At 39.0% G+C, this 25,375-nt stretch overlaps 1 protein-coding gene across 2 annotated transcripts in view; it reads right to left on the minus strand.

Moving 5' to 3' along the window:
• RELN (reelin) overlaps positions 1–25,375 on the minus strand; it is a 518,443-nt gene that overhangs the window by 7,990 nt on the left and 485,078 nt on the right. For both annotated transcript variants that reach the window (XM_032643899.1, XM_032643900.1), the window contains exons 50-63: positions 24,521–24,777; positions 20,680–20,834; positions 19,407–19,621; positions 16,956–17,133; positions 15,863–16,038; positions 15,610–15,716; positions 14,274–14,516; positions 13,488–13,663; positions 9,547–9,620; positions 8,563–8,724; positions 7,669–7,826; positions 5,464–5,683; positions 3,462–3,659; positions 2,703–2,801 (exon numbers count right to left, since the gene is read on the minus strand). In XM_032643899.1, the coding sequence (XP_032499790.1) occupies positions 2,703–2,801; positions 3,462–3,659; positions 5,464–5,683; positions 7,669–7,826; positions 8,563–8,724; positions 9,547–9,620; positions 13,488–13,663; positions 14,274–14,516; positions 15,610–15,716; positions 15,863–16,038; positions 16,956–17,133; positions 19,407–19,621; positions 20,680–20,834; positions 24,521–24,777 (2,418 nt within the window). The remainder of the gene's footprint in view (positions 1–2,702; positions 2,802–3,461; positions 3,660–5,463; positions 5,684–7,668; positions 7,827–8,562; positions 8,725–9,546; positions 9,621–13,487; positions 13,664–14,273; positions 14,517–15,609; positions 15,717–15,862; positions 16,039–16,955; positions 17,134–19,406; positions 19,622–20,679; positions 20,835–24,520; positions 24,778–25,375) is intronic.

Genomic DNA, 25,375 nt, shown 5'->3' on the forward strand with positions numbered 1-25,375 from the left:
CAAAGTTATAATTAGTAATATTTGTGAATTGTGACATGAACCTTGGCTGGCTTCTTTGTGCTTTACTTGGTTGCAAGACACTTGGAAAAATTATTATATTTTATTTTTCTGAATTATCTGGAACTTCATTTTTAAGCTCATCAAATGAATAAATTAAAGTAACTGTTTTGTAGAGCTACTAAGGGAATATTAACTAGCAAATGCCTTAAAACTTTTTGCGACTCTTCTGAAAATAAGCAGTTTGAAAGAATACAGTGGCATAGAAATATTAAATCCTAAGACAAGAGCAAAACATCAAAAACATAGTTCTGAAAATATAATTTCTTTGTACCGTATTTTTTAAACAACTCATTGATTGAACTCAGCTTTATGAAGTATTTCTTCTTTCCAAAAAAGAAGGAAAACAAAGTGACTCCTTTAGTTTTAACAAATTTTAACATATTATATATATACACACACATATTTATATAAATATATAAAATTTTACGGTTACACATGTAAAGTTATAATTTAAAATTATTCACCAAAAGAAGACTGAATAAAACTCAAGTCATGCAATACTCTGCATGTGTGGCAATGCTCTTTTCTCATTTGAAATGTTTTAGTGCCCTGAGACTTTGAAACAATCATTGCAGAATAAGAGCAGACAGGTGCCTAAATTCTTCGAAGTCTTAAAATTCTGGAGATGGAATAAAAGTGAAGTCTTTATAAATACAGATTATTGCTCCAGAAAAATACCAGAAATGCTAGGTTTCTGGTATCTTATATAATCTGACCTTGATTCTTGTAATAATATCATGATTCTGGTTACTGCTTATAAAAATTAATACCAACAGCAGGTATGCCAGAAGGTTCCCTGGGGAGCTGGGTGGTGAGAACCTCTGAGGCAGCAGGTCAACTCTGTTCTGCTCCCAAATTGTAAAGGGGTTATTTTACACCAGGGAGTATATTTGTACTTCTGACCCCACCTACTCTTTAATCTTAGTACACGGGAGGGAACTGTGGTGATAATATGCCTTTGAAATCCAAAATGGATAACTGCAATTGCTTGGTTGGATGGGGGGATAAGAAATATCCTTTCAAACACATGACATGTTAACAACTGTCGTATCTACCCAAGGTCAGTATTAGCATCCTGCCTTCTATTGAGGACTGTCAAGCTTTGAACCTTCCATAAAAGTTGGTAATGCTTTGTCAGGCACAGGAAGCCCCATTAATGTAAACTGTCTTGGCAAGAGACTTGAAAGATAAAAACTGGTTATTGACTCTAAATTTGATTCTCAACCAGTTTATTAGAATGAACTGAGGTGCTTTTAAAAAAGACCAATGCTCAGGTCTCACTGAAGATCAATTTAAAGCAACTAACCCGTAGGTATGGGCATGGACATTGGGACACTCATTGATGCTTCCAAAAGCTCCTAAGTGATCCTGATGTTCAATCAGATTGAGAAGCGCTGCTCTGAAAGGAAAGTAGCCAGAGCATAATGGCTAGAGGGTTGGGTTTTGGTCTGTCTGGATCTCTCTCTCTCTGAACTCACCATACATCATTCGTTTTAGAGCCCAGGTTAGTCTATTCTCCTGGAATAATGCAGTCTGAGGAAATCAAAATCTAAGTAAAACATCAGCCTCATAATATAGGTTCAAGTGAGTCTGGACTGTTACTTTAAACTTCAACTTTATCTTATGGAGGCAGAGCCCAGCAAGTTGTCCAAAGCAGCAGAGCGCACAGTGGGAGCTTGTGTAGGAACCGGGTTGCTCTTGGATTTGGGGATTGACATGGATGCCATGCAAGCAGGTGCCTCAGTGAAAACTAAGACGAGGGCTAACTCAAGATTCAGCTCATGGCTATGATTGAAAGAAAACAAATCTGGTAGGTTTCCTACCAATTAATCACTTAAATTTGCTTTCAAAATGACTGAAATCAGCCAAGGGACTGATTTCGTTTTCGATCTGGTAAACAGAATGAACATTTGAACCTATCTACCGAGAAGATTCGCCTCTCCTTGCCAACCACTTGGAGCCATCAGTCCGAACCCGTCGAGACATAAGCATTCCAGTTCTACAGGAACTAGATTGTTAGAGAAAAAGCAAGTCATCTCACTGTGGAACAGTCAACCCAGTTAGGTGAGAGCGCTGACAACTTTATTCTATGGGAGAAACCATGGGGAACGCCCTTGACTTCTTAGGCGCTGGGATTGGTCACGAGGCATCTGAAACCACAAATTCTTTCTTCTAGTTTTGACCATGTCATTAAATGGAAGAATGCCCCAGGCATCTGTTGCTAGGACAGGTGTTTGGTGTTTGTAATTGGGCACATGTCCTAGTGATACATAGACCAGTACAGATCCTTTTTCTTTTCAGGGTGTCATTCCATTTTATAAGGCAACTCAGATCTGGTAGTAGGCATTGTTTCCCATTTACCTGGAGACTTCTGTTCGATCCAATTTAAGTAATATTGTCAAACCCTTAAATAAACCTTTGCTTATTGAAGTTTTCTAAGTTATATTAAATTATATTTGGGGCTTTGTTATTTCACTGTTGACTAGAGCTGTAGTTTGCAATTGTGGAAGAGTATAAGCCAAAGTGGTTCCATGGGGGTTTCTCATCAGGGACAGTTCTTACTGAATTAAGGAGCATGCCATATCAAAGAAATTTCAAACCTTTCTGAAATGGACACGAGATGCTATGTATCAGATACTCACAGGACGACCTCCACATGGTCCAAAGCCCATTGATCATGACCTGTTCCATTGTGGCGTGGCTGCCACCAGCGCAATAAAACTCCTTTCATCCGTGCCTCCCTGGGTCACAGATAGAAGGACAGAGAGATTAAACACTAGAACACAGAGAACCTTCTGGTAGGTGACTTCCAGACTTCAACTACAATAGTCTAATCTTAATCAACATAACTTTGGGTATGGAATTTAGATTTGCTCAGGTCATAGTGGCAGCATCAAGTTTTATTGGCTACTCAAGGATTTGCAATCCTTCTACATCTCTCTCCCTTCTTCCCCTTGCTCCACTAGTACCTGGAAGAGTCACATCTTTAGTCAACAAATGTGACGTGCCTTCTATGTGATGGGCACCGTACTAGACGCTGGGGTACCATGCCAGGCAAAACTGACTAAGCTGCCTATCCTCAGCAAATTTTTAAACCGGTGTACCCAGCAGAAGATTAAAAATGTTGTTTCCTAAACGACTAGAAACAGTGGTTACTGGGAGGGAAATATGCACAACGCACCCTTGAATTTAATTGCTTTTCTCTCTTCCCTCTCGACCTTATCCTGGCTCCCAGTTGTGCCTGTTGTCATAATAGAAAACGGTAACACAACTCTGGAGATCTGGATTAGTCTTGGTTCTGCCACCACCTACTTTTGCGGCGTTGGTTCAGTAACTTCACCAAACACTGTTTATTGTTAGGATCATGTGTGACACCATGCTTTTGCTCTCTGACCGCTTACAGGGGGACGTTGTAGGACACCCTCTGAGCCTGTGTGAAGTCCTTCGGCTGGTGCTGCGCGATGACGTGCCAGGTGATCCCGTTGTTGACGCTGTACTGCAGCAGCACGGCCTTGTCCACGGAGTGGGGGCCACTCAGGTCGCTGTTGCAGCTGTCTGTCTGCGACGTACTCCCAATTTGCAAAACAAACATGATTTTGCTGAACAAACACAGGGGAAACCATGTGTAAACAAAAGTCAGGAGTATTCAAGGAGTTATACGTTCTACTTTTTTTATCTTTCTCGTTCCTAAAGTCCATAATTTTCACGTTCATAATATAGTAAAAATAGAAGCATCCAGTCTTATGACTAAGTCACATAAATAACAAAATTTATTGAACTTATCTTTTACATCATACATATGAAAAATAAGCCCAGAAGGCTGGTGCTCTACACAGTGAAAATCTTGACTTTCAAAGATCTTTTTTCTTCTTATGATATTAGAAACCTTGTTAGAGTATTTCTCCTGAAACACCTTCTGTTCTCTGCAAAGTGATATGGGCCAAATAGGCAGCTGAGGACATGGAGAGGACAAGAAATAAAACCACAGTATTTATGCTACATGCTTTTTACAAATAGCTTCAAGCTGGACAGAATCTGGACACGGATAAATCATCACGTTTATTTTAGGAAAGGATGTCTGGAGATCAGAGCAGAGGGAAAACTGAGTTAGACACACAGGCTCTGGACAATATCTGCTATCGTGTTTGACGTGTCCTTTTGTTTTTCACAGGCATCCTTGCCCTTAAAAGATACAGCTTTTAAACATAGGAAATCTATCCTCGTAAGATTCCTAGTGATTAACAGGTGGTCAAATAAAGAGCCTGACTTAAACTGGTAAATGCATTATTTCAATGCATTAATCAATTTAAAGCAGTTACTTGCATGACATGGTGTGCAGTCATTAACTAAGTGGCTAGTTGTAGCTATATATGGGGTCAAGGAAGACATCAGGTTGATCTAGATGATGTACATCTTTTTTGGTAGGAAAAAAATTGGGGATGGGCGGACACAACAACTTCTGGGATCTATGGTTAGTTATATGGTTACTCTACAGGAATTAATTTTTTAATATTTTTATTGTTTATCATATCGAAGGCCCCCCAACCTGCCTTTCTGCCTCTGAAAATACGTTACTAATATTAAGCTTCAAGCAAACATCTACATTCCCACTAACCCAACATTTAATTCTCAAAAATACTCACGCACTTTTCAGCATTCAGTGAGGAGTCTAGTACTTTGCAACCTTTATAAAGCCTTGGAATCTCTTCTTGAATTACACAGACAATAAGCTATTTTTGCTCTGGCTAAGGTGGTAGAGCTGGGAAGGGCAGGTGGGGAAGGAACCCTCTTGGGTCTCTTTTTCTCTGTCCTCTCTATTCTGCATTACCGTGCAGCTCATAAAGCATGTGAACTTTTAAAGTTCCCAGCCATCCAGCCATCGGTCCTCCACTTCCTTTTATAGCTACATATGCTAAATACAGGAATATGTATGTTTGCATTACTACGAATCTTCTTCACATTCACATTTATATTTACATGCTTGCATATGTTCCATATTAAATTATCTATATAGATTATTCATAACCAATTATTTATTCTTGTCAACTTTATTGAGATACAACTGGCCTCTAACATTGTATAAGTTCACGGTGTTCAACATGTTGATGTGATACACTTATCCATTTCTTATATTTGGCCATTTCTCCAGGCTTATGCCTATGTTACCAACACTCAGCCAGTGTGTGTGAAGAGATACAAGGTAATTCTACACTAAATTTAAGCAAAGCATAATTCTGAGTTGTGAAAACATATAATGCTTTTTCATACCAAATTCAGATGATATTTAGGTTTCCACTGCTTAGTGACACCTGTGCCATGAAGTTCATGATCATGGCTAACAGCAGACAATGAGGCGCTTGTGACTGATTCTATGTCTGGACTACAACCTGGGAGTTGTATTACCTTGCTCGAGTGAGATCCAGAGGTTTGGTGGCAGCTTGCCTTATTTGACAGCCGTTAAAATAGAGTGAGTCTCCATGGGCATAGGGTGCCAGCTGCCCACAGCCACTTCCTATCACTCCACCTTGAATAGTCTCCCAGTTTGCCTCAGTGACTCTTGCGGACTCAAAATTATCTTTAATGTAACTGGGAAGATCATGACTGAAAACAGAGCAATCATCTCCTAAAGGGAAAGGAAGAGTTGCAAAAATTAGCTGAAACAAGCAGAATCATCAAAGATTAAGAACAAGCATTCAATTTCAGATTTATTGTAAGAATGACAAAATACCAAGCAGATACAGACTCCCAGAAGTACATGTTTCTCTTTTATTTCAGTTGACTTGTGTTGCTGAAAAATACCATTATCTTTGAGTCAATGTTTACTAAAATATGTAGGTGCTAATGTGCTTATTTCTTGTATAAGCCCATTGTTAAAAAACTACAGCATCTGGCTGGGCCTGTATGTTTACCAATGACATATCTCCAGAGGGTGATCTCACCCCGGCATTAGAGACAACCTAATTTCTGGTCCCCTAGTGTGATTTTGTAGCAGAAAATAAGTCATGTTCTTGTTCTCCTTCTAGCTCTTATATATGATGATTCCTGACAGCAGAGTCTATATTTTGTTCATTGTTGGATCCCAGCACCTAGCACAATATTGAGCACATATAAAATATTCCATCATGAAGCTGGGATAAATACATGAATAAAAAACTGGAAGTGTCTCTCAGAGACCACAGATCTGAAATATGGGCATTTAAGGAAGGTGCTACTTTAGCTAATGTGTATGTCTTCACATTTCTCCTTAATTGCAACAGCACAACTTTTCTCAACGTGTACAATAGTTCAAAATCAAAAGGTCATAGCTCTGTTGGATCAGAGAAGAGGGCACATTCCAGACACCTAGGACTCCTTGTGAGACACTTGATTTGTTCCTTTGCCTAAAGTTCAAACTCTCCAGCTAATATACAAACAGACCCAGTTGGTCTCAGCGGTAATGAGACCAGGGGAAAAAGTTGGCAGCTAAGTAATTTCTAACCTCAGAGATGTGCAGCGGTCTACATTTACCATACTCATTTCACTTGGAGGCAAGGAAGTAGCATCCACCAAGAAATCTAAATGGATTCTACTCAATTCAAATCTATGGGTTCTTCCATTGTACCCTTGGGGAAGCTATATAATTTGGTCCTCTTTGGATAACTCAGCTCTGAGAGACAGCAAGGCTGACTGGAAAGGACAACTTGAGTTCTGGTCTTCTTACTGACATGTACTTGCTATGTGACCTTAGGCAAGTCACTTAACCTCCCTGAGCCTCAGATTCTTTACCTGTAAAGTGGGAATGATGATATTAACCATAGCTAATTTATGGGGAATATCATAAATACTAAATGACTCTGCTGAATGTATTGGTGGATACTGTGTAAATGGTAAAGGATGAGGCAGTGGAAGGATTCACTCAGAAAAGATTTACTGTGCATTGCTATTAGGCTCCAAGGGTATAATGGTAATTGGATAGAGTGAACTTTGTAACATAGAGGCTGAAACCTATGAGAAACATTGCATCAAAAGAAAGCAGGGCTGCAGGCCTTCAAACAGGCTGACACAGCAATCTCCTGTTAGGAGTTGACTGAATACTCTGCCCCAAATACACAGTTAGCCTCTGGAAATTCAAGCAGTGAAAGTATGTTTTTCTGAGTCATGAAGGTTTTTTCATATGTGACAGAGTGACCTGGGAAACAGAACATCTTGAATTGTCGGCTCCATCTTGGGAGGACAGTGGCTGCTCCTTTCCCGGTCCAGGGAGAAGGAATATTGGTCCAGTATCTAGGGACAGGCAGCCAGGCCAGGCAGAAGAGAGGTCCAGAGTGGAAGTCAAGTGTGAAAGGTAGGGGTTGGAGCAGGGAGTTATACAGAAGTTGGAGAACGTGAGGTACTATAGAATATCCTGGGAGGATAAAATCTGCATTTTTAAAAATTCAAGGAACACAGCATAAAATTAACCTTGGTAATTCATTCCAGAGGTAAATATCTATGTGATCAAAGAGTATATCATCTATCTCAAATCCCTCAGGCCAGAGTTTCTATCCATTTCCTAGCAGCCTTTGCACACATGTTGAGATGAGAACTCCACGGTCTCCTGTGTCAAGAACGACAAAATGGGATTCTGACCTTGGAAACTTTCATCGCAGATGCAGATGGCGCCGGTGGTGCAGTACCCGTGCCCACTGCAGAGCTTGGGGCAAGCCTCTCCAATGTACACGTGGTCAATTGCCCAGCTCTGCTTCTCCGTTTCTTCGCCCTTCTGGATCCAGCGAAACTGGGTTGCACTGAAAGTCCCACAGAGAGCAGAAGGGATTCAAGAGGCTGTTATTTTCCATGGCTACGTCCAGCATCCAGCCTCTGGGAATGGGGGCTATTTCTAAGAAAAGGGCTTCCCAAACTTCTCCCCGAAGCATCCAATTGGTGGAGGTGAGTGAATGTGTACCCCTCACATTCTAGGAGTATATACCCCAAAAGCCCTGAAAATTTTACGTGAATTTCCTATTCTGTTCCGTAATAAACCTATTTTTCCTGTAGTGGTGTATCATTTTCAAATCTTTGAGGAAAATAAATGCTGCTCTAGGAAGACTGTGCTCCATTATATTTACCCTGCAGCTTTGCGTAACCCAACCAGCCTGGCATAACCCAGAGGGCACTGATTCTGGGAGGAGCAGCACAGCCTTTGGGGGCACAGAACACCGGGGCAGATACGGTGCCAAGTCCAAGTCTCTGGGCATTTGTGACTCTGGGCCTGTGATTGAGTTTGGTGTATGCTGTGGTATTTAATCAAAAGAAAATCTGACGTGTATGAATCATTTACAAACAAGATCCTATTTCTTCTTGGGACATGCAATTGCCATTTAGGGGCGTGGGTTGGTGAGAGGAGGGGGAGATGAGGGGTAAGGGTACTAGGGCTGCAACTAAAAGTCTAGCCTCATTTTATCAGTTGCTCTCGCCTCATTGTATGTGCTCTGCCGAGACAGGCAGGTGATTCCACCAAGTTGACCTTAGTATGCAACCTACCTGGAGGAGACATGGTCAGGCAGCTGGATGGTGATTCTCTTCCAGCTGGAGCTGTTGACAGCATTGTAGATGGTGGCTTCATGGAACTGGAAGGGGGAGCAGCCAATGCTGTTTGAAGAGGAAGGAAGGCATTGGGTCTGAACGAGCTGCCAGGAGTCGGACCTGCAGAAACCAAAAAGGCTGCATTAGACAGCTCTTCAGAGAAATACATGACATGTCTTATGTCAAGGGAATGCTTTAGGGCTGGGTTAAATTAAGACATTTTAATGTAACTTTCCTATTTCCTATATATATTTATAATTACAGATAATAAAAAGAAAAATTGAAAACTATCTCGTATGAGATAGATCCTAACTCTTTCCAGGCACATTAATATACTCACAGATGACAGAATAAAATGATGGCAGGAACAGAGTGGCATTCTAGTGACTTCCTCCCACTGATATTGTTACAAGAACTACACCTGGAGTCGACTGACAAAGTTCTCTATCTACCCAAACTTTCTCACTATAATTCATTTTTCAAAGTGGTGGTGAGAGGCAGGCCTGCCAGCACCAACAAGGCAACCTTCCTCTGTCAGACTGATGCTTGGTACTGCTACTATGCTTTAGGAGGTGTGACTGTAGCTAAAGCATGTTCAGACCTTTCATTGATCCATATTTTTATTAGGGTTGGCTGAGAACAAGCAACGTGAATAAAAGAGGGTTCTACTTTGAGGACAAACTTAGTGTCTCACTTAACTTACAATGTAAAGTTTGTTGGCTGCCGTGTAATATAACATTGATTTTTCTTGGTTTGCAGGAAAAATTTGAAAATAAGATACGTGTGTGAATTTTATACAAATGAAATTTTTACATGTATACACAGGAACTGCCACTTTTAATACATAAGAATGCTCCCCTGTAAGCAGCTGCCTTAAAAACAGACAAACATTTGAATTGTGTATTCTTGTTTGGAGGAAATGTAAAACATTGTTTCACAAACCTTGCATCCTTAGTGTACTCCAACATTACGGAATGAAGGTCACCACAAGAAGTAGCTTCACAACCCACCACAATCTAAAACAAGCAAACAATTGATATGTGTCAGGCTAGATTAAATAATACCTCTCATTAATTAGAAATCCCATCTCTGTTCATTATGACTCTGAAAAGTAATCAAGAAGTATTCAGAGAAGCTTTTAAAGAGCAGCCTGCCAGGACACTAAGAATACATTCTTTGGACCTTTGTTTAAGTCATGCCATTTTGCAAGGAGACGAGAATTAAGTTTAAAAAAATACTATTTCTATTTACTTAATTAGTATAACATATTAATCATAAATTTGGGGAAGATAAATTGGTCAAAAGGAAAGCAGTATTTGGAGAATTAAAGGAAGGAAACAAAGTATCATTGGTTCAAAACATTTTCATTGATATCCTATCTTCATTGATGCTACCATTAAATTTTTATTTGAAATTAAAAATAGCAATTTTTAATTACTTAATATTTATTCCTAGTCTTTTTCCATTTCCATGTGAATAAAAGCATTCATATTATGTGCAATTAAATGCTTGAATCATCAATAATGCATAAATGTTAGAAAAATTTGGTGATTCAAATTTGAGTTCTAATCATCTACTCAATCAATAAGTCCTATTTCAGCGCTGATAGTAGGGAAGGTTAATGCTAATAACTTTAGACTATACGCTTATTCATAAAACAACCCTGGTTTCAGAGATAGAATACAAAGTATATTCCAATAGTGGAAATGGAAACCAGAACACATACAATTAAAATGCTGTGGTGCTTCACAGGAAGGAGAGATTGAATCTTATTAAGTAGGTTACAAAATAGTTCATCAGAAGTGGGAGATCTAAATTATTCCAACTACAAAAAGAAAAGATAATTGTGTGACGTGATAGAGGTGCTAATTATCACTATTGTGGCAATCATATTCCAATATATAAATGTATCAAATCAACATGTTGTATACCCTAAATTTACACAATGCTATATGTCAAATATATTTCAATTAAAAAAATAGAAAAGAATTCATCAGGTAGAGTGTATGTGAACTGTCCCTGAAGAATGGGAAGAGTCTGAGAGGCAGAGACGGGAGAAAGACATTTGGGTGGGAAAGCACTGTGGCATGTCTGGAGTGCAGCGTGTGGTGTGTTTTGGTCTAAGTGTAGAGTATGTGGAATATTGGTGGAGGAGGTTGGAAAGATTGGTTGAGTTTGACAGACCATGAGTTGTAGTCAAAGGTGTTTGATCTTAATTTGGTAGGCAGTGGGGAGTCATTAAGGGTTAATGAGCAGTGGAATGATGGGGTCAAAGCTGTGCTTTGTAAGAATCAATCTAACTGTGCTGTTGAAGACTGGTGGGAAAGGAGAGAGATTAGAAAGGAAAGGACTACTCAATGGCCTACTCATTTAATTAGGGCCAGAATAAAGGTGGTAATAGTGCAAACAGAGGAGATGGGATGGGTGCCAGGAACACTGGGAATTAGAATTAAAAGGATGTAGTAACTGATTGGATGTGAAAAGTGAAAAGTCAAAGACTAAATTAAAATTTAGAGCCAGTGAATAGGTGACAGGCAGTACCATCAAGAGAAATACGAAAATCAGAAAGAGAAGTGGGCATGGGGCAGGAAGATATGAAGTTCACTGTTAGACATGTTGAGTTGAGGTGCCATTAAGACAAAGGTGTAGAAATGTACACAGGCTATTAAAAGTACTGAATTGACTGTTGATGGGCCAGTCAAGGTTGGATATGCAGATTTGGGAGTTGCTCTTAAAGATGTGATATTTGAAGCCAGAGGATGAGTGAAGTTTCCAAAGGTGAGAATGTCTGTGAAGAGAGAAGAAAGCCAGGGAGAAGTACGAAGAAATGCTGATATTTACCAGGTTGAGGGAAGAAGAGGAACCAAAAAGGAGACAGATGTGGATATCAAGAAGGTAAGAGGAGAAGCAGCAGAGAACCCAGAAGCCAATAGCAAAGAGAATTTCACGAGCTGGAGAAGACAAGGAAAAGAGTGCCAAATAGTACAAAGAAAAGGAAAAATGAGGAATGGGTGAAAGCTGAAAGCTGTTATGGATATGGTGTTTAGAAAGTTTAGGGTGACTTTATTTTTTAATTTTTTAAACTTTTTATTTTATATTGGAGTGTAGCCGATTAACAATGTTGTTTCAGGCACACAGCAAAGCAACTCAGCCACACATATACCCGTAACCATTCTATGGTGACTGTAAAAATGCAGATTTAGTGACCCTTTAATCATTAAATTTCTGGGGACAAGTTTTTTTTTTTTTAAGGAACAAATTGACTTGGCTAGAGAAAATTTCAGTCTCTTCAGTTCTGGGTTGATAGAGGCAGCAAAAGAGGAGGTTCCAACCAACTTAATCAAAAAATGCTCTGATGTGAGCCTGGTAGAGGGAAAGCCTTAAGGGACGTGGCTTGGAATTAGGGGTGGTGTAACACTGGACATGCCCTTGAGCATCCTTCATATCACTAAGTTAAAGAAAGTCCTGAGGGAGTGGTAGCATTTGGGGGGCTTGCCTCACCCTACAGTCTCTGAAGGAGAGTTTAATACAGAGCTGAGGAAACCAGAAAATTTGTTTGTTTGTTTTTTCATCATATCTCTAGGAATTTTTCATCTTGCAAAACTGAAACCCTACACATAATAAGTCTTCATTTTCCCCTTCTCCCAGCTGTGAATACACTTTTATTATACTGATAAGGATTCTTACTATTAATTGTGATTATAGCACATCTTTTTTTTTTTTTTTTTTTGCGGTACGCGGGCCTCTCACTGTTGTGGCCTCTCCCGTTGCGGAGCACAGGCTCCGGACGTGCAGGCTCAGCGGCCATGGCTCACAGGCTCAACCGCTCCATGGCATGTGGGAATCTTCCCAGACCGGGGCACGAACCCGCGTCCCCTGCACCGGCAGGCAGACTCTCAACCACTGCGCCACCAGGGAAGCCCTGCACATCTTTTTAAATAAGGGTATTAGAACTGATCTGTCTCTTTAAAATGATCTAGTAATAAACTGCATTTCTGTAATGCCCCTTTTTAGTGTGCTCTTCAGTGAGAAAGACATTAATTGATATTGCTTTATCTTTCTCTCTAATTGTCTATTAATTACCTCCTATGCCTTCCCTTCCATTCTTCTATATGAATAAAATATGCAATTATAAGAACTGAGAGTCCTTTTCAAATATTTGAGGATTTGGGAAGTTCCAATTGGGCTAATGTACAGGTTCGTTTCTGGAAGTCAGAGACAAAAGAAAAATGGAAAGACATAATGAAAAAGGATAGATAAAGAAGCAAAGTGGGGCTTCCCTGGTGGCGCAGGGGTTGAGAGTCTGCCTGCCGATGCAGGGGACACGGGTTCGTGCCCCGGTCCGGGAAGATCCCACATGCCGTGGAGTGGCTGGGCCCGTGAGCCATGGCCGCTGAGCCTGCGCGTCCGGAGCCTGTGCTCCGCAACGGGAGAGGCCACAACAGTGAGAGGCCAGCGTACCGCAAAAAAAAAAAAAAGAAAAAAAGAAGCAAAGTGGCTTGATGTATGAAATAGGCATAAAGAGAAAGTGTTAGAGAAATGGAGGAGAGAGACAGACAGAAAGGGACAGAGACAAAGAAACTAATAGGCAGATGTGCCTGTTTGAGCTTTTTATTTCCAAGTTTGGAAACGTGAACTCAAGATTACAATCTGAGATACAATACAGTTACATTTCTTGCTATGTCCCAATATACTTAGATTTTAACCTGTGTTCAAATAATCCTACAAGATAAAGGTCTTTGTGAAAGATAACTTCTCTTGTTGATAAAGTCTCTTTTAATGAATGAGATCAATCATTTCCTTGGAGTTGTTCAAATAAGTATTCTCTCTATACCCCCTCCCCCCAATGTAATGCAGACCCTGGAAGAGCCGCTTCCCCTTACTTTAAACTGCATCATGTATCCTGGCTGTATAATGAGTTCTCTGGAGGAGAGTGCATTGTGAGTCTTGTCCTTCTTTTTATTTGGCCAGTAGAGGTGGAAGGATGGATTGCCACAGAATCCTGCTGTCCTCACTGCATTAGGGTAAAAACTCCAGTTTTCTTCATGGGAAGTGCCTTCTGTTAAGGTAAATTGGAAGCAATATGGCATGTTATTCTCTTGAATTAATTGGTTTAGAGTTGAACTACTTGAATGTCTATGCTCTAGCTCTTTGCTTACTCTTTAAGATTGACTTTTATTTTATTTAATTGGTATAATATACAAATCCAAGATGAGAAATCACATCTAGAAAAGATTATTAAATGCTAGAACAATGATTACTCAACTTTTAAAATGTAATTGCTAGACCGGTAACTTTCCCCACTGCAAAATTTTTCCTGGTATACTTTCAAACCAATACAATGTGTATCTCTGCACAGAAGTTCCTAAAGAAACAGAAATTATTTTGGGCTACTGAAATTTCAAATTATACTTAGAGCGAGACATTTTGTCTTTAATGAGATTTATTAAAGTCTTAGTTGACATTTCAACATAAATTCTTAGTTGACATTTCAACAAGCAGCCAACCTTGAAGATGTATAAACTATTGTGCAAAATAATAGCTAACATTCGTTGATCAGTAAATATGTGCTAGGAACTCATCTAAAGGCTTTTCATATAGTAACTCATGTAAAGACATAAGCAGACAAAAGACTCACAGAAAAGATTGTTCAATGTCTTGTTTCTTACCATCATCAAAAGTGTCAACCAGTTGACTGGGATTGATTTCTGCTCCGCCAATCAAAATGTTGTCTAGTGCCCACTGAGCACGCTCTACCCCGGAGACCACAAGTCCATTGCTGATCACAAAAGGCTGCCACCAGCGAAGTCGAGTTGTGTTGGTGAGAGCATCCTCAGGAAGAAGGATGTAGTCGTGTCTGACAGAAATGTATTTCTGATAATCCATCTCATGGAGCAAAGTCCAAGTAATTCCTATAACGCAAATACACCAAAAAAGTAACATATCTGGAAAAAACACCACAAACCACCAGTATACTGCAGTTACCGTAAATTTCCCAAAGAAATCTTCAGCCAGATAATGAGAACTGATTTCACTGACTTTAATGTAAGTGTTCCCCACTTATACATATTGCTTCAAAATGAGGCTGATGATATATGGGGAAAAAGGGTATTCAGAAATACTTGGCCACAAATAGAAACACTTAAGTAAAAATTATATACTTTCTGCTTCTAAAATTTTGTTCTTGATTCCTATATGCATTATTTCTCATAAATAATGAGAAACACCCATGTTTTGCATGTTTCTGGACAAGAACTCCTAGTATTTTTAAATATAGCTATTATAATTCTATGCAATTTGTGATTTGTTGGACGAATATGAAGCTTCTGTCATCAACTGATAAGAGAGTAGGTGGAATGTTTACGTTACTTAAGAAAACACTTTTTGAATACCCTAAAATACTTCAGGGTCATCTATTTATCTGCCAGTTATTAAGAATGATACCTATCTGCTAAAGCTGATTTTCTAAAGACCTCATGGTACTACTGGCCTGGTTTCAGCTACTTCAGAATAATGAAACAGAATCTTGTTAAAAGTGTGACAGACTCACGAACTGACTATCTTTTTTCACAACTAATGACGTTTTCTTGTAGCTCTTCTATAGCATTTATTACATGCTTGTTCACATAAAAGCTTTTTAAAACACTTTAAAATGTTTTTAAAATTATCTTTTACTTGGAAGACCAAGCAAAAATTTATTTCTTAATTGTATCATTTATAATCAAGCTTCAGCTAAGCATCGTGATTATTTTCTTTATTCATAAAGTTTGGAGTTTATTTTTTTTAATGTGATTTCTCTCTTGTCCCTTTTTGGGTAGATTTTGTATAACACAGAAGTCACACGTATATAGAACGTGTAATGCAACCAAGGTCTGTAGCTTTCTCTTTGTGGCTTTCACTATTTGCACTGCCAGGTCAGCAAAGCTTTGCAGGGACTTTGCTGAGGGGCACTGGATGGAATGTGGCAATCTGCTCCAGGGCGTGGCTTTCACCCCCAAAACGTGCCTCCATCGGTAGAGTAGTCCAACAGCACGCCTTCCTTCCGGCAGATGGGCCGATGGCAGGAGGTCATGTTATTCTCACTACCGATGCGCCCCCAGTATTGCAGGAATCTGAACGCAAGCACATATTATCCGTCAGAACAGTTAATTAGAACAAACTGTCTACTCAAGTCCTGGATAACAGCTTCTTCCACACGCGTTCTGGTTCGGGGGCCAACTTACTAAGTTGTGACAAAAATAACAAAAAATTGACTTACTTTGCCCCTCTGAGATCTAAATCTTGGGTAATAGCTTGTCTCACTGTGGATCCCCCAAAATAGAGTGCAGTGTCCTCTGCAAGAATCCCACACTCAGTACAAGTACTTCCACCTTCCAAGGACATCCATAAATCAGGCTTGATTTCTTCACTGTCAAAGCGTTCCTTCAGGAAAGTCTGGAAAAAATTAAGTGGCATGTATTTAAAAATAACAATTTTAAAGAATAATTATGGAATAGTTAAGACAATACAGAATTACATCTTGGACTTGAAAAGAATTAGAGCTGATTTCAAATGCTTTTCCAAAAGATATTAAAAGAAACCCAACAGGATACATCCATAGTATTCTTTTCCATCACATATTGAAGATCATTTAAACTGCTTAAATAATGTTTAATAATTGGAATTTAAAATCTAGAATCTTAAAATAAAACAATTGTAAAGTTGAGTATAGTAATACTCCTACTGGTAAAACGTTACTTACGCATGTACTCTCAAAATATACTTACTTATTTATATATTATATAAAAATACTTTTGTACTTTATTTTGTTTCTATGAAACATGAACAAAAATTGAAAATTTAAAGGAGTAAGATAAAATAAAACAGTTTTAGCACTTTCCCCCCAATATTCCCTGATTATCTTGTTCTCCCTGGTAGTACGTGCCCCCGACCTTGGAGATTGATTTAGGAATCCAGAACCCTTAAACCTAATACGTATTTTTAAAGTTTCCATACAAAGGATTTATTGACTGGGGGCCCCAAAGAATGTGGTTATAAATTATTAGCCTCACTTTTTTTTTTTTTTTTAATTTTTTTATTTTTGCGGTACGCGGGCCTCTCACTGTTGTGGCCTCTCCCGTTGCGGAGCACAGGCTCCGGACGCGCAGGCTCAGTGGCCATGGCTCACGGGCCCAGCCGCTCCGGCATGTGGGATCTTCCCGGACCGGGGCACGAACCCGTGTCTCCTGCATCGGCAGGCGGACTCTCAGCCACTGCGCCACCAGGGAAGCCCCTAGTCTCACTCTTAAGTTGGTTCTTGATGCACGGTCCGCAATGAGAGTACATGCTTCCTTCAGGGGCTTTAACATTACCTTCAGAGTGTGAGTCAAGTAGCAATTTGGCCCAGAGTATCCCGGATCACAGATGCACTGTTCCTTTAAGCAGTCCCCATGGCCTCTGCAGTTGTCCAAGCATTCAGGGCCCAGGTAGAAATTGTCAATTGCCCACTGAGTATCTGAGTGCTTCTGATAGAACCTAAACCTTACAGGACTATTGGCAACACAAGAGCAAAGGAGTGAAGAACAAAAGTTAACTTTACTCAGGTCTATTTTCCTGCGTGTATATTCAGTAGTCAAGAGAAAAAACATTTAAATCATTCTGACAAGATGAAATGGGTTAATAAAAGATGTCTTCAGAGTACCACTATCTTTCTAGAAATGGAAGTTTAAAGCCAGTTCAATTTACATTTTAAAATACGTGAGTAAACTTGTAAAAAAAACCCCACCAAAACCACAGTGGAATCTCTATCTCAAGCAAAAGGAACATTTAAAAATGCAACTCCGTAACTATCATAAATCAGGTGGCTTATGAACTGGAGTCCAGTGGCTGTGACACAATTTCGATTCATTAATCGTATTCCTGAAATTGTACAGAAGGTGAATCAATCCTTTGACAGAGCCTTGTCAGCATACACACGGCCCTCAGGTGGCTGGGAAACAGCAACTTCTGAATTCCTCAAAGATAATGAATATTCTCAGAGTAACTGTGCTAATTAGAAAACAATTCTGAAAGGGTTATATATTAAAGGAAAATTTCCCTGAGATTTCAATTTCATCATTGCTCTTCTCTGTCTTCTGGGGAAAATACAAGCCTCATAATTAACCTTATATTAAAATATGCCACCCTATTTTGGTGGAAAGAGTTCACAGTGCATGAGGGAACATTCTGGGACGATGTGAATGTTCTGTATCTTGTTTCATGTGGTGGTTACGTGGGTTATACAATGGGAAGAACTCACTGTGAGGAACAATTAAAATGTGTTCATTTTACTGAGTGTAAATTATACCTCATTATAAAAAACAGAGTAAAGACAGGAGGGGGAAACGAGGAAATGAGGTTGTGGTGGCTCCCCAGCATCCATTTCAGCACAGATGAGTCATATGAGATAATCACTGTAATATAATGCCCCTCACTATTGACGGAGTCAGGAACGGGCATTCTTGAACTAATTTGTACCAATGGGATGCAAGGAGGCACTTGCTCCAGCTCTGTTAGAAAGAAAAGCGACTCTCTCTCTCTCTCTCTCTCATTGGACACAGGTAAGGATACACTGCTCCAGCTTTCTGGAAGTCATCTATGTTCACGAGGAGAACCAGCCTGAAGACTGAGTGTGACATCCATGTGTGGACAGTGGAGCGAAGAGTAAGAGTAAGAAATAACAATGTCCTTGAAGACACTGTTGAGCTTGTCAATCAACCAATCCTAGAGTCCACTTATCTTTGGGTTATTTTTCATTATAGATATAATACATTTCATCTTCAACTGAGCCAAATTTAATTTGAATTTGAATGGAGTTTTCTGTTACCTGCAGCTGAAAGTATCCTGATTGTTTTCTAGCATGTTAATTGACTAAGCCCTTTAGATTTGTAGCAGAAAACTGTGAGTGGTCATGTAATAAATGATCTCTAAGGGACTTTTTTTTTTTTTGCCATGTGTAAGCACCTTATTCAAAGGATCTATATGTTCTGGTCCTATATCCTAACTCTGTTTTACAAGAAGGTTCTTCATTTAGCCAGAAACTGTGATTCATATGGTAGAAGTATACCTGTCATCTTCATTAATGTATCTTTCCTCCTAACTTTATAGTTGAAGGGAAATTTTAAAAAAAATATTTATTTATTTGGCTGCACCCGGTCTTAGTTGCAGCATGTGGCATCTTTGGAAATTTTTTGTAATTGCCTAAATTAACTTACCCACATACTTTTCAAAAAACAGTTCAATCATCTTGGCTCACTACTGCTCCAGGCTAATTACTTTTCACTGCAGGTGCAGAACATAATGCTTTGATAAGAAAAAAATGAAACCTACCTACAAACTGCATTTGTACAAATAGCATTAAGAGTTAGGATTTGTACAAATAGCATGATGAGTTAGGTTTTGTTCTTGGCTCTATCATGGATTGACAAGGCAGTAATGTGGAAAGCGTATGATGTACAGTGGACCACAATTTACAAGGTGCATAAGGTAGCATATGTGTTTTCAACTGGCTCCAAGGCCATCACTATTGCTCTGTCCCCATTTTCAGACACTGAGGTATGGAAAACAGAAGGGCCTGTCAAGGCCTATCTTGACAAGTCTGAGGATTACGATTTGAGGTCTCCTTAAATTAGCTCATCATGGAGGTCACCAGTTAGAGAACCTTTAGAGTTAGGGAGGAAGAGAGCATTTCATCCACAATTACACAATACTTTCAGGCTGACCACAGTGTCCCTAAACCTATTTCTAGTGCTTGGAACTAGGCTTTATTTTAATTTTCTACTTACTTTCCAACTAAACTTTCAGGAAGTGGGTAGGTGATCCTTTTCCATCCTTTAGTTGGAAAGAATACAGATGGCTGAGAAACACTTCCAGAGCATTTTGGGTCTGCAGGTAAGCACTGAGGGACCAGATAACTCCAGCTCACGCCGAAGTCAGTAGAGTACTGCACGTGAATTTGATTCTGGGTGACTTTTTCAGATACTTTACATCCAACAGAGATCTAACAAACGGAAATGCAAGATTATTAAGGTATTAAAACCATATTACATGTTTCTGCTCTAAAGACTTGGTAGCAAGAAAGTTGCTGATCACTGACAGACAACCACATCTGTCCTGTATTTTCAGGTTCATTACTTGCTCTGCTGATAGACGGCGGAGTTGACATGATTGTCCAAGGTGACAAACTATAGAAAGTGCCACATATATTGTGCAGGGAGTTTGGAGAGAAGCTGAAATCTGCGCTTCTGCCATGGCTGGCTGATTGCCTTGGTATGCCTGGGCCTACTCTTACAAATTGTTGTTTGTTGTGCTAATGGGCTGGCACTTCTGTTTGGCAGAATGCTGACCAAGAAGGATTACTAACAGCTTTACCAACTTGACTGTTTTGTTATACAAGTTATGACTCTCAATAAATCACTTTTAACAACAAGTAAGATGCAATGAAGTAATTACAGAAGGTACTTTCAACCCTAACCATTTGTTGATGGAGATAGTCATAATGCAACATTTGTTGCTAATACAGTGGGATTGAGGTAGACAGAATAAATTGATTGAAAGAAAATCTTGGCCAAAATTGATGTTGGCATTAATGCTAATCATGCCTTTGTTTTCTATAATTTTCTTTCTCCAGAAACACTGAAATGCTTTTGTAAAGAAAGTAGGTATATAAAAAAAAGTAGGTATAACCGCAATAGCTTTAATCTTCTCTTAAAGGAAGAAAATTGCCTAAATCATATAATGATTTAGACTCAGGGAATTGAAATCAGTATCCTACATTTTATTTATCAATATTTTGCTCTATCAGTATTTAATCCCAGACAGAAACACATTTACTCTTATGTAAGTTTCATCTTGAAATAGTTCAAAAATAAAATACTTTTAAACATTAAGTTATATATAGTTGGGATGTATTGATATATTATCTTAATATTAAATTTCATTTTTCAAAGTATGTATTAAGTCAATAAAGTATTGTATGATCGTTGTCTCCACAATTTTTTTCATTTTTATATTGCTGGTGTATGGCTATTTATGTAATTGAGGTCATCACATTTTCACCTTGAATTGCATGATCCAGCCTTCAGTGGGGGTCAGGTCATGGGTCACTGCATACACTTCTCTTCCATCGTGACTACCACAAATCATGACACCATCAGGGGAGTCACAGAATCTTTCTACTGTACAATCATCATGAAATAGCCAGTGCTCATTTACTTAAAAAAAGAAGAACAAAAATTTTATGACAGATTTATGACAAAAATACTTTGAAACAAATTTTCACTTTAGGAAACATCTAGAATTATGTTAAGTAGAAATCTCTCTTATTACATACCATCCATAGACAAAACACTAATGTAAGCACATCGTTTTAGGAACATGGATACTGAGAGATTGAGATATATCAAGTATCCAATACTAGCTAAGTCTACATTTAGAAAGAAAGAGTATATTGTATGTGTTACAGATGAAACGCAGAGGAAAATGTATACCCATTTCTTTTTTCTGACAGGTGTTTAACTTTTTAGGCAGAATCTAAAGAAAGAGGAAGATTTTTAGTAACATGATAGAGGAAGATTTTTAGTAACATGATAGCCAAGTGAGTTAGCTATTTCTACTCAAATTTTGGTAGTACCTTCTGGGCAATTAAAAAAATTGTAATAGTAAAACTCATAGAACCAGAGAGTAGAATAGTGGAAGGGGGAAATGGGGACTTGTCAGTCAAAGGGCACAAAGTTTCAGTAATGCAAGGCTGAATAAGTTCAAGAGATCTACTGTACAACATGGGGCCTACAGTTAACAATTCTGCATTTCATACTTAAAAATTTGCTAAGAGAGATCTTAATGTTAAGTGCTCTTACCATAACAGAAAAATCAATATTAAAAAAGGGGAGGGGCAGGAGGAAACTTTTGGAGGTGATTGATAAATTATGGCCTTTATTGTGGTGACAGTTTCATGGGTGAACACTTATCTCCAAACTCATCAAATTGTATACATTAAATATCTAAAGCTTTTTGTACATCAATTATACCTCAATAAAGTGATTTTTTAAAAAAAGCTTCTAGGAGTCTAAGGAAAATTTAAGCAGCAAGGCTATGATCTGATCAGTGTAGAATAATCCTATTGTCCCTCTCTCTCAAACACACACACACACACACACGTGTGTGCGTGAGCACACATTCGTGTCCGTCAAAATTCCCTTTCCCTTTCGGACGAGGTGGTTTGTTTTTTTTTTAAAATAAATTTACTTATTTAATTAATTTATTTTTGGCTGTGTTGGGTCTTCGCTGCTGGGCGCGGGCTTTCTCTAGTTGCGGCGAGCGGGGGCTACTCTCCGTTGCGGTGCACGGGCCTCTCATTGCAGTGGCTTCCCCTGCCACAGAGCACAGGCTCTAGGCACGCGGGCTGCAGCAGTTGTGGCACGCGGGCTCAGCAGCCGTGGTGCACGGGCTTAGTTGCTCCGCGGCATGTGGGGTCCTCCCAGACCAGGGCACGAACCCGTGTCCCCTGCATTGGCAGGCGGATTCCCAACCACTGCACCACCAAGGAAGCCCAGAAGAGGTGTTTGAACATAATGATTTTATCCCAGAAAGGTTAGAAATGAAACATATCTGTAAATCTCATCTAATTCATGATACACTTTGATTTCATAGGTCCAACGTTTCCCTGGCAGTTTCCTGGTTAGCTCCAGCATTCACAGTGAAGATGAATGGGTGCAACTGGAGGCTTGGGTTACTGTGCAAATCACAGAGTTGGCTGGCCTCAGAAGAGTCAGAGAAGAGACCAAACAATTTAACTGGAATTGAGCCTTCACTAGTGTTGTGTCTTTTTGATTTTGTCTGAGCATAACATATGTCTGTAGAACAAGCAGTTTATCTCCAGGACTCAAATGGCTACCACAATGTCATTATCTGTTAAGTTTTCATTCCATGGGATTTGGAGTTACATTTGATTCAAGAATCAAAAGGCACAGAAATTTGAATTCCAGTAAGAATACCCTGAGTTTATTCTGGGGTACATATTTTATTTTATGCTAGAACTCTGCAATCCTGATGAAAAAGGGCTTACATTAATCAGCTAACACCAATCTCTTCCATAATATAATAAACTACTTATATAAGTAGATATTACACTTTCTAGGAGCACCGTCTTTGCAAGACAAGCAGGAGCTTAATTGTACATCAAGAATTAGTCTAAAGTAAAAATCACTATTTTAGGTACTTGAAAAATACGTATTTGCTTTTATTCGTACAGAAGTTGTACTAAAATTATTCACTGATCATAAACTCACTTATGTAAACCATTACATAGGGAAAAATAAATGAGTACTTTAGCAAAGTTCTGAATCAGATCTATGTAAGTCTTCTCAATAACCTTCTTGAAAGAGTAAGACTACTTGGTAGTGGTGAAGAACATTTTAAGCTTTTTCTATTTAAAAGGGTGATTTTTATTAAATATCTGCAGTTATACCACTGTGACATGTGAAATACTAATAAATAAATTAATAAGAATAATTAATCTAAATATTCAATGTTTAAATGATAAAAATTATAACGGAATATTATACAGCTATTAAAATTATATTTTCAAAGATACTTAAGGACAAGAGGAAATGGTAAGGATTTAATAGGATTTAATTCTAAATGAAAAAAGCAGGCTACAAATATGTATAATTTAAGATTATAATTTTGTTAAAAATACGATTATAGGGCTTCCCTGGTGGCGCAGTGGTTGAGAGTCCGCCTGCCGATGCAGGGGACACGGGTTCGTGCCCCGGTCTGGGAGGATCCCACATGCCGCAGAGCCGCTAAGCCTGCATGTCTGGAGCCTGTGCTCCGCAACGGGAGAGGCCACAACAGTGAGAGGCCCACGTACAGCAAAAAAAATACGATTATATAGAGGTATAGAAAAAAAGACTCTAAGAAAAATATCAAAATATTGATGATGGTTATCCTCTGGGTGATTTTCATTTTCATCTTCATGATTTTCTGTATTTTCTTAATTTCATACTTTGAACATGTGTTGCTTTTAAAATAAAACACTAATAATTAATAATTAAATATTTTAAGTTATTAAAATTCCTCACATTTCAACTGTCTTCAGCATAGATTTCATTCCTCCAGAAGGTTCTTATCAGTCTTATTATTGTAAAATACAATCAGATTGTCCTTTCTATGCAAGAGGCTAGTGCAGAGTTGGATATGGCACAGTCCCACTGTCTGATGAATCTATAGTGGTACAGTATATCTGTTTGATAGCACTTGCAGTGTTGATACGATATGTGTAATTAAACATCACTACTTCACCTGAAAATACCACGTTTTATGTAGTATAACCAAGTATGTGGTGTGACAAAGCCATATCCTTAATATACGACACCACTTAAAAAAAGGTGACCAGAATAGTGTCACGAAATGAAAAGAAGTCGTTAAAAATAAGAACAGCATGGAGAGATCCTTGACAGTTCACTGGGACACTGTGATACTCCTATCAGGAATGAAGACTAACAAGCATGACCTTGGACACTTCTGAAAACATGAAATACCATCACAAACGCATCTGACGTGCAGCAAAACAAAACACTTGTCCTTGGAGAATAAAGCAAATGTCCAAAAAATGTTGGCTTTCTAACCAAAATAAAAAACAAGAAACGTAGAAATGAAAATTTTTAAAAAGAAAATTACCCTATTAATAAAATTATTGAATACTATTAAAACAAACTTGCTGGCTTGACCGAAAGAAAAGATTTAGTTACAATGTAAACCAGGAAGGTTGAGAGAAGCAAAAGGGTGACACCCTTTTCACTGTTTCTGTACCACTTGAGAGTCTGTAAAAGGTTCCACATTCCACTTTTTGGAAAAGACCAAATGGATTTTCATTTAGCATCAGTGAAAAATTTACCTGCAGTTTTGTCCTCCATAAACATGTCGAAAGCAATTCTTCCCACAGGGCCAGCGTCCGAGGGTGAACGCTCATGCTGGGGCACTGGGGCGCTGCTGAATGTGTCCAGCATGACGGTCCTCTGGTCGGCAGATCCTGAGATGAGGACGTTGTCAATGGCCCAGTCGTTCTGGTCCAGGCCATCGTGTCTCGGCTGCCACCAGCGAAAACGAGTAGCAATCTCTTTAGCGTCAGAGGGGAGAAGGATATTCACGAATCTGAAGAAAATGATGGTTGGGGTGGGGGGGAAAGTCTTGTCAAATATCTCATGCGAGGAAGGGATGTGCAAGCAGAGATAAGATATTACATGTCACATGGAGGATGAGGAGAGGACGTTAGCTAAAATCGTTTTTAAAAACCACGATAAATTGTCTTAATTTTACGAAGTCTCACAAATCACTAAATTGGGGAAACAGAATGTGAACAAATTCAAGCATTCTGGAACTACCCCCTTGCTCTAACTGTCCCTGGGCAGGACTGAGAGGGACCCTACAGTTTTATGCTGGCCTAGAGACCCTCCAGATCGGTAGGCATAGGGTATATGCACTTTGGTAGGCCAATACTGACTTTTTTCCTGCCACTCAGGGGTTGGTTTCATCTGTTTCCTTCCCCTGCCACCTTGATTTTATTCCACTCCCATGTGTGCCAGAAATTTGCTTGGAATTTGGACACTAGATTGTGGCAGGACATTTGGGTTCTCAGCCTGAGAGTACCAGGATATATGTAATTACTTCATCAGTTGCCTGGTTTGACATTGACTTTATGCTTTATTGAAAACATTATACTTAGAAATGCTGAGTGAGAACCATGGGCTAA

The sequence above is a fragment of the Phocoena sinus genome, chromosome 9 (genome assembly GCF_008692025.1).
Source record: "Phocoena sinus isolate mPhoSin1 chromosome 9, mPhoSin1.pri, whole genome shotgun sequence".
Taxonomy (NCBI): Eukaryota; Metazoa; Chordata; class Mammalia; order Artiodactyla; family Phocoenidae; genus Phocoena; species Phocoena sinus.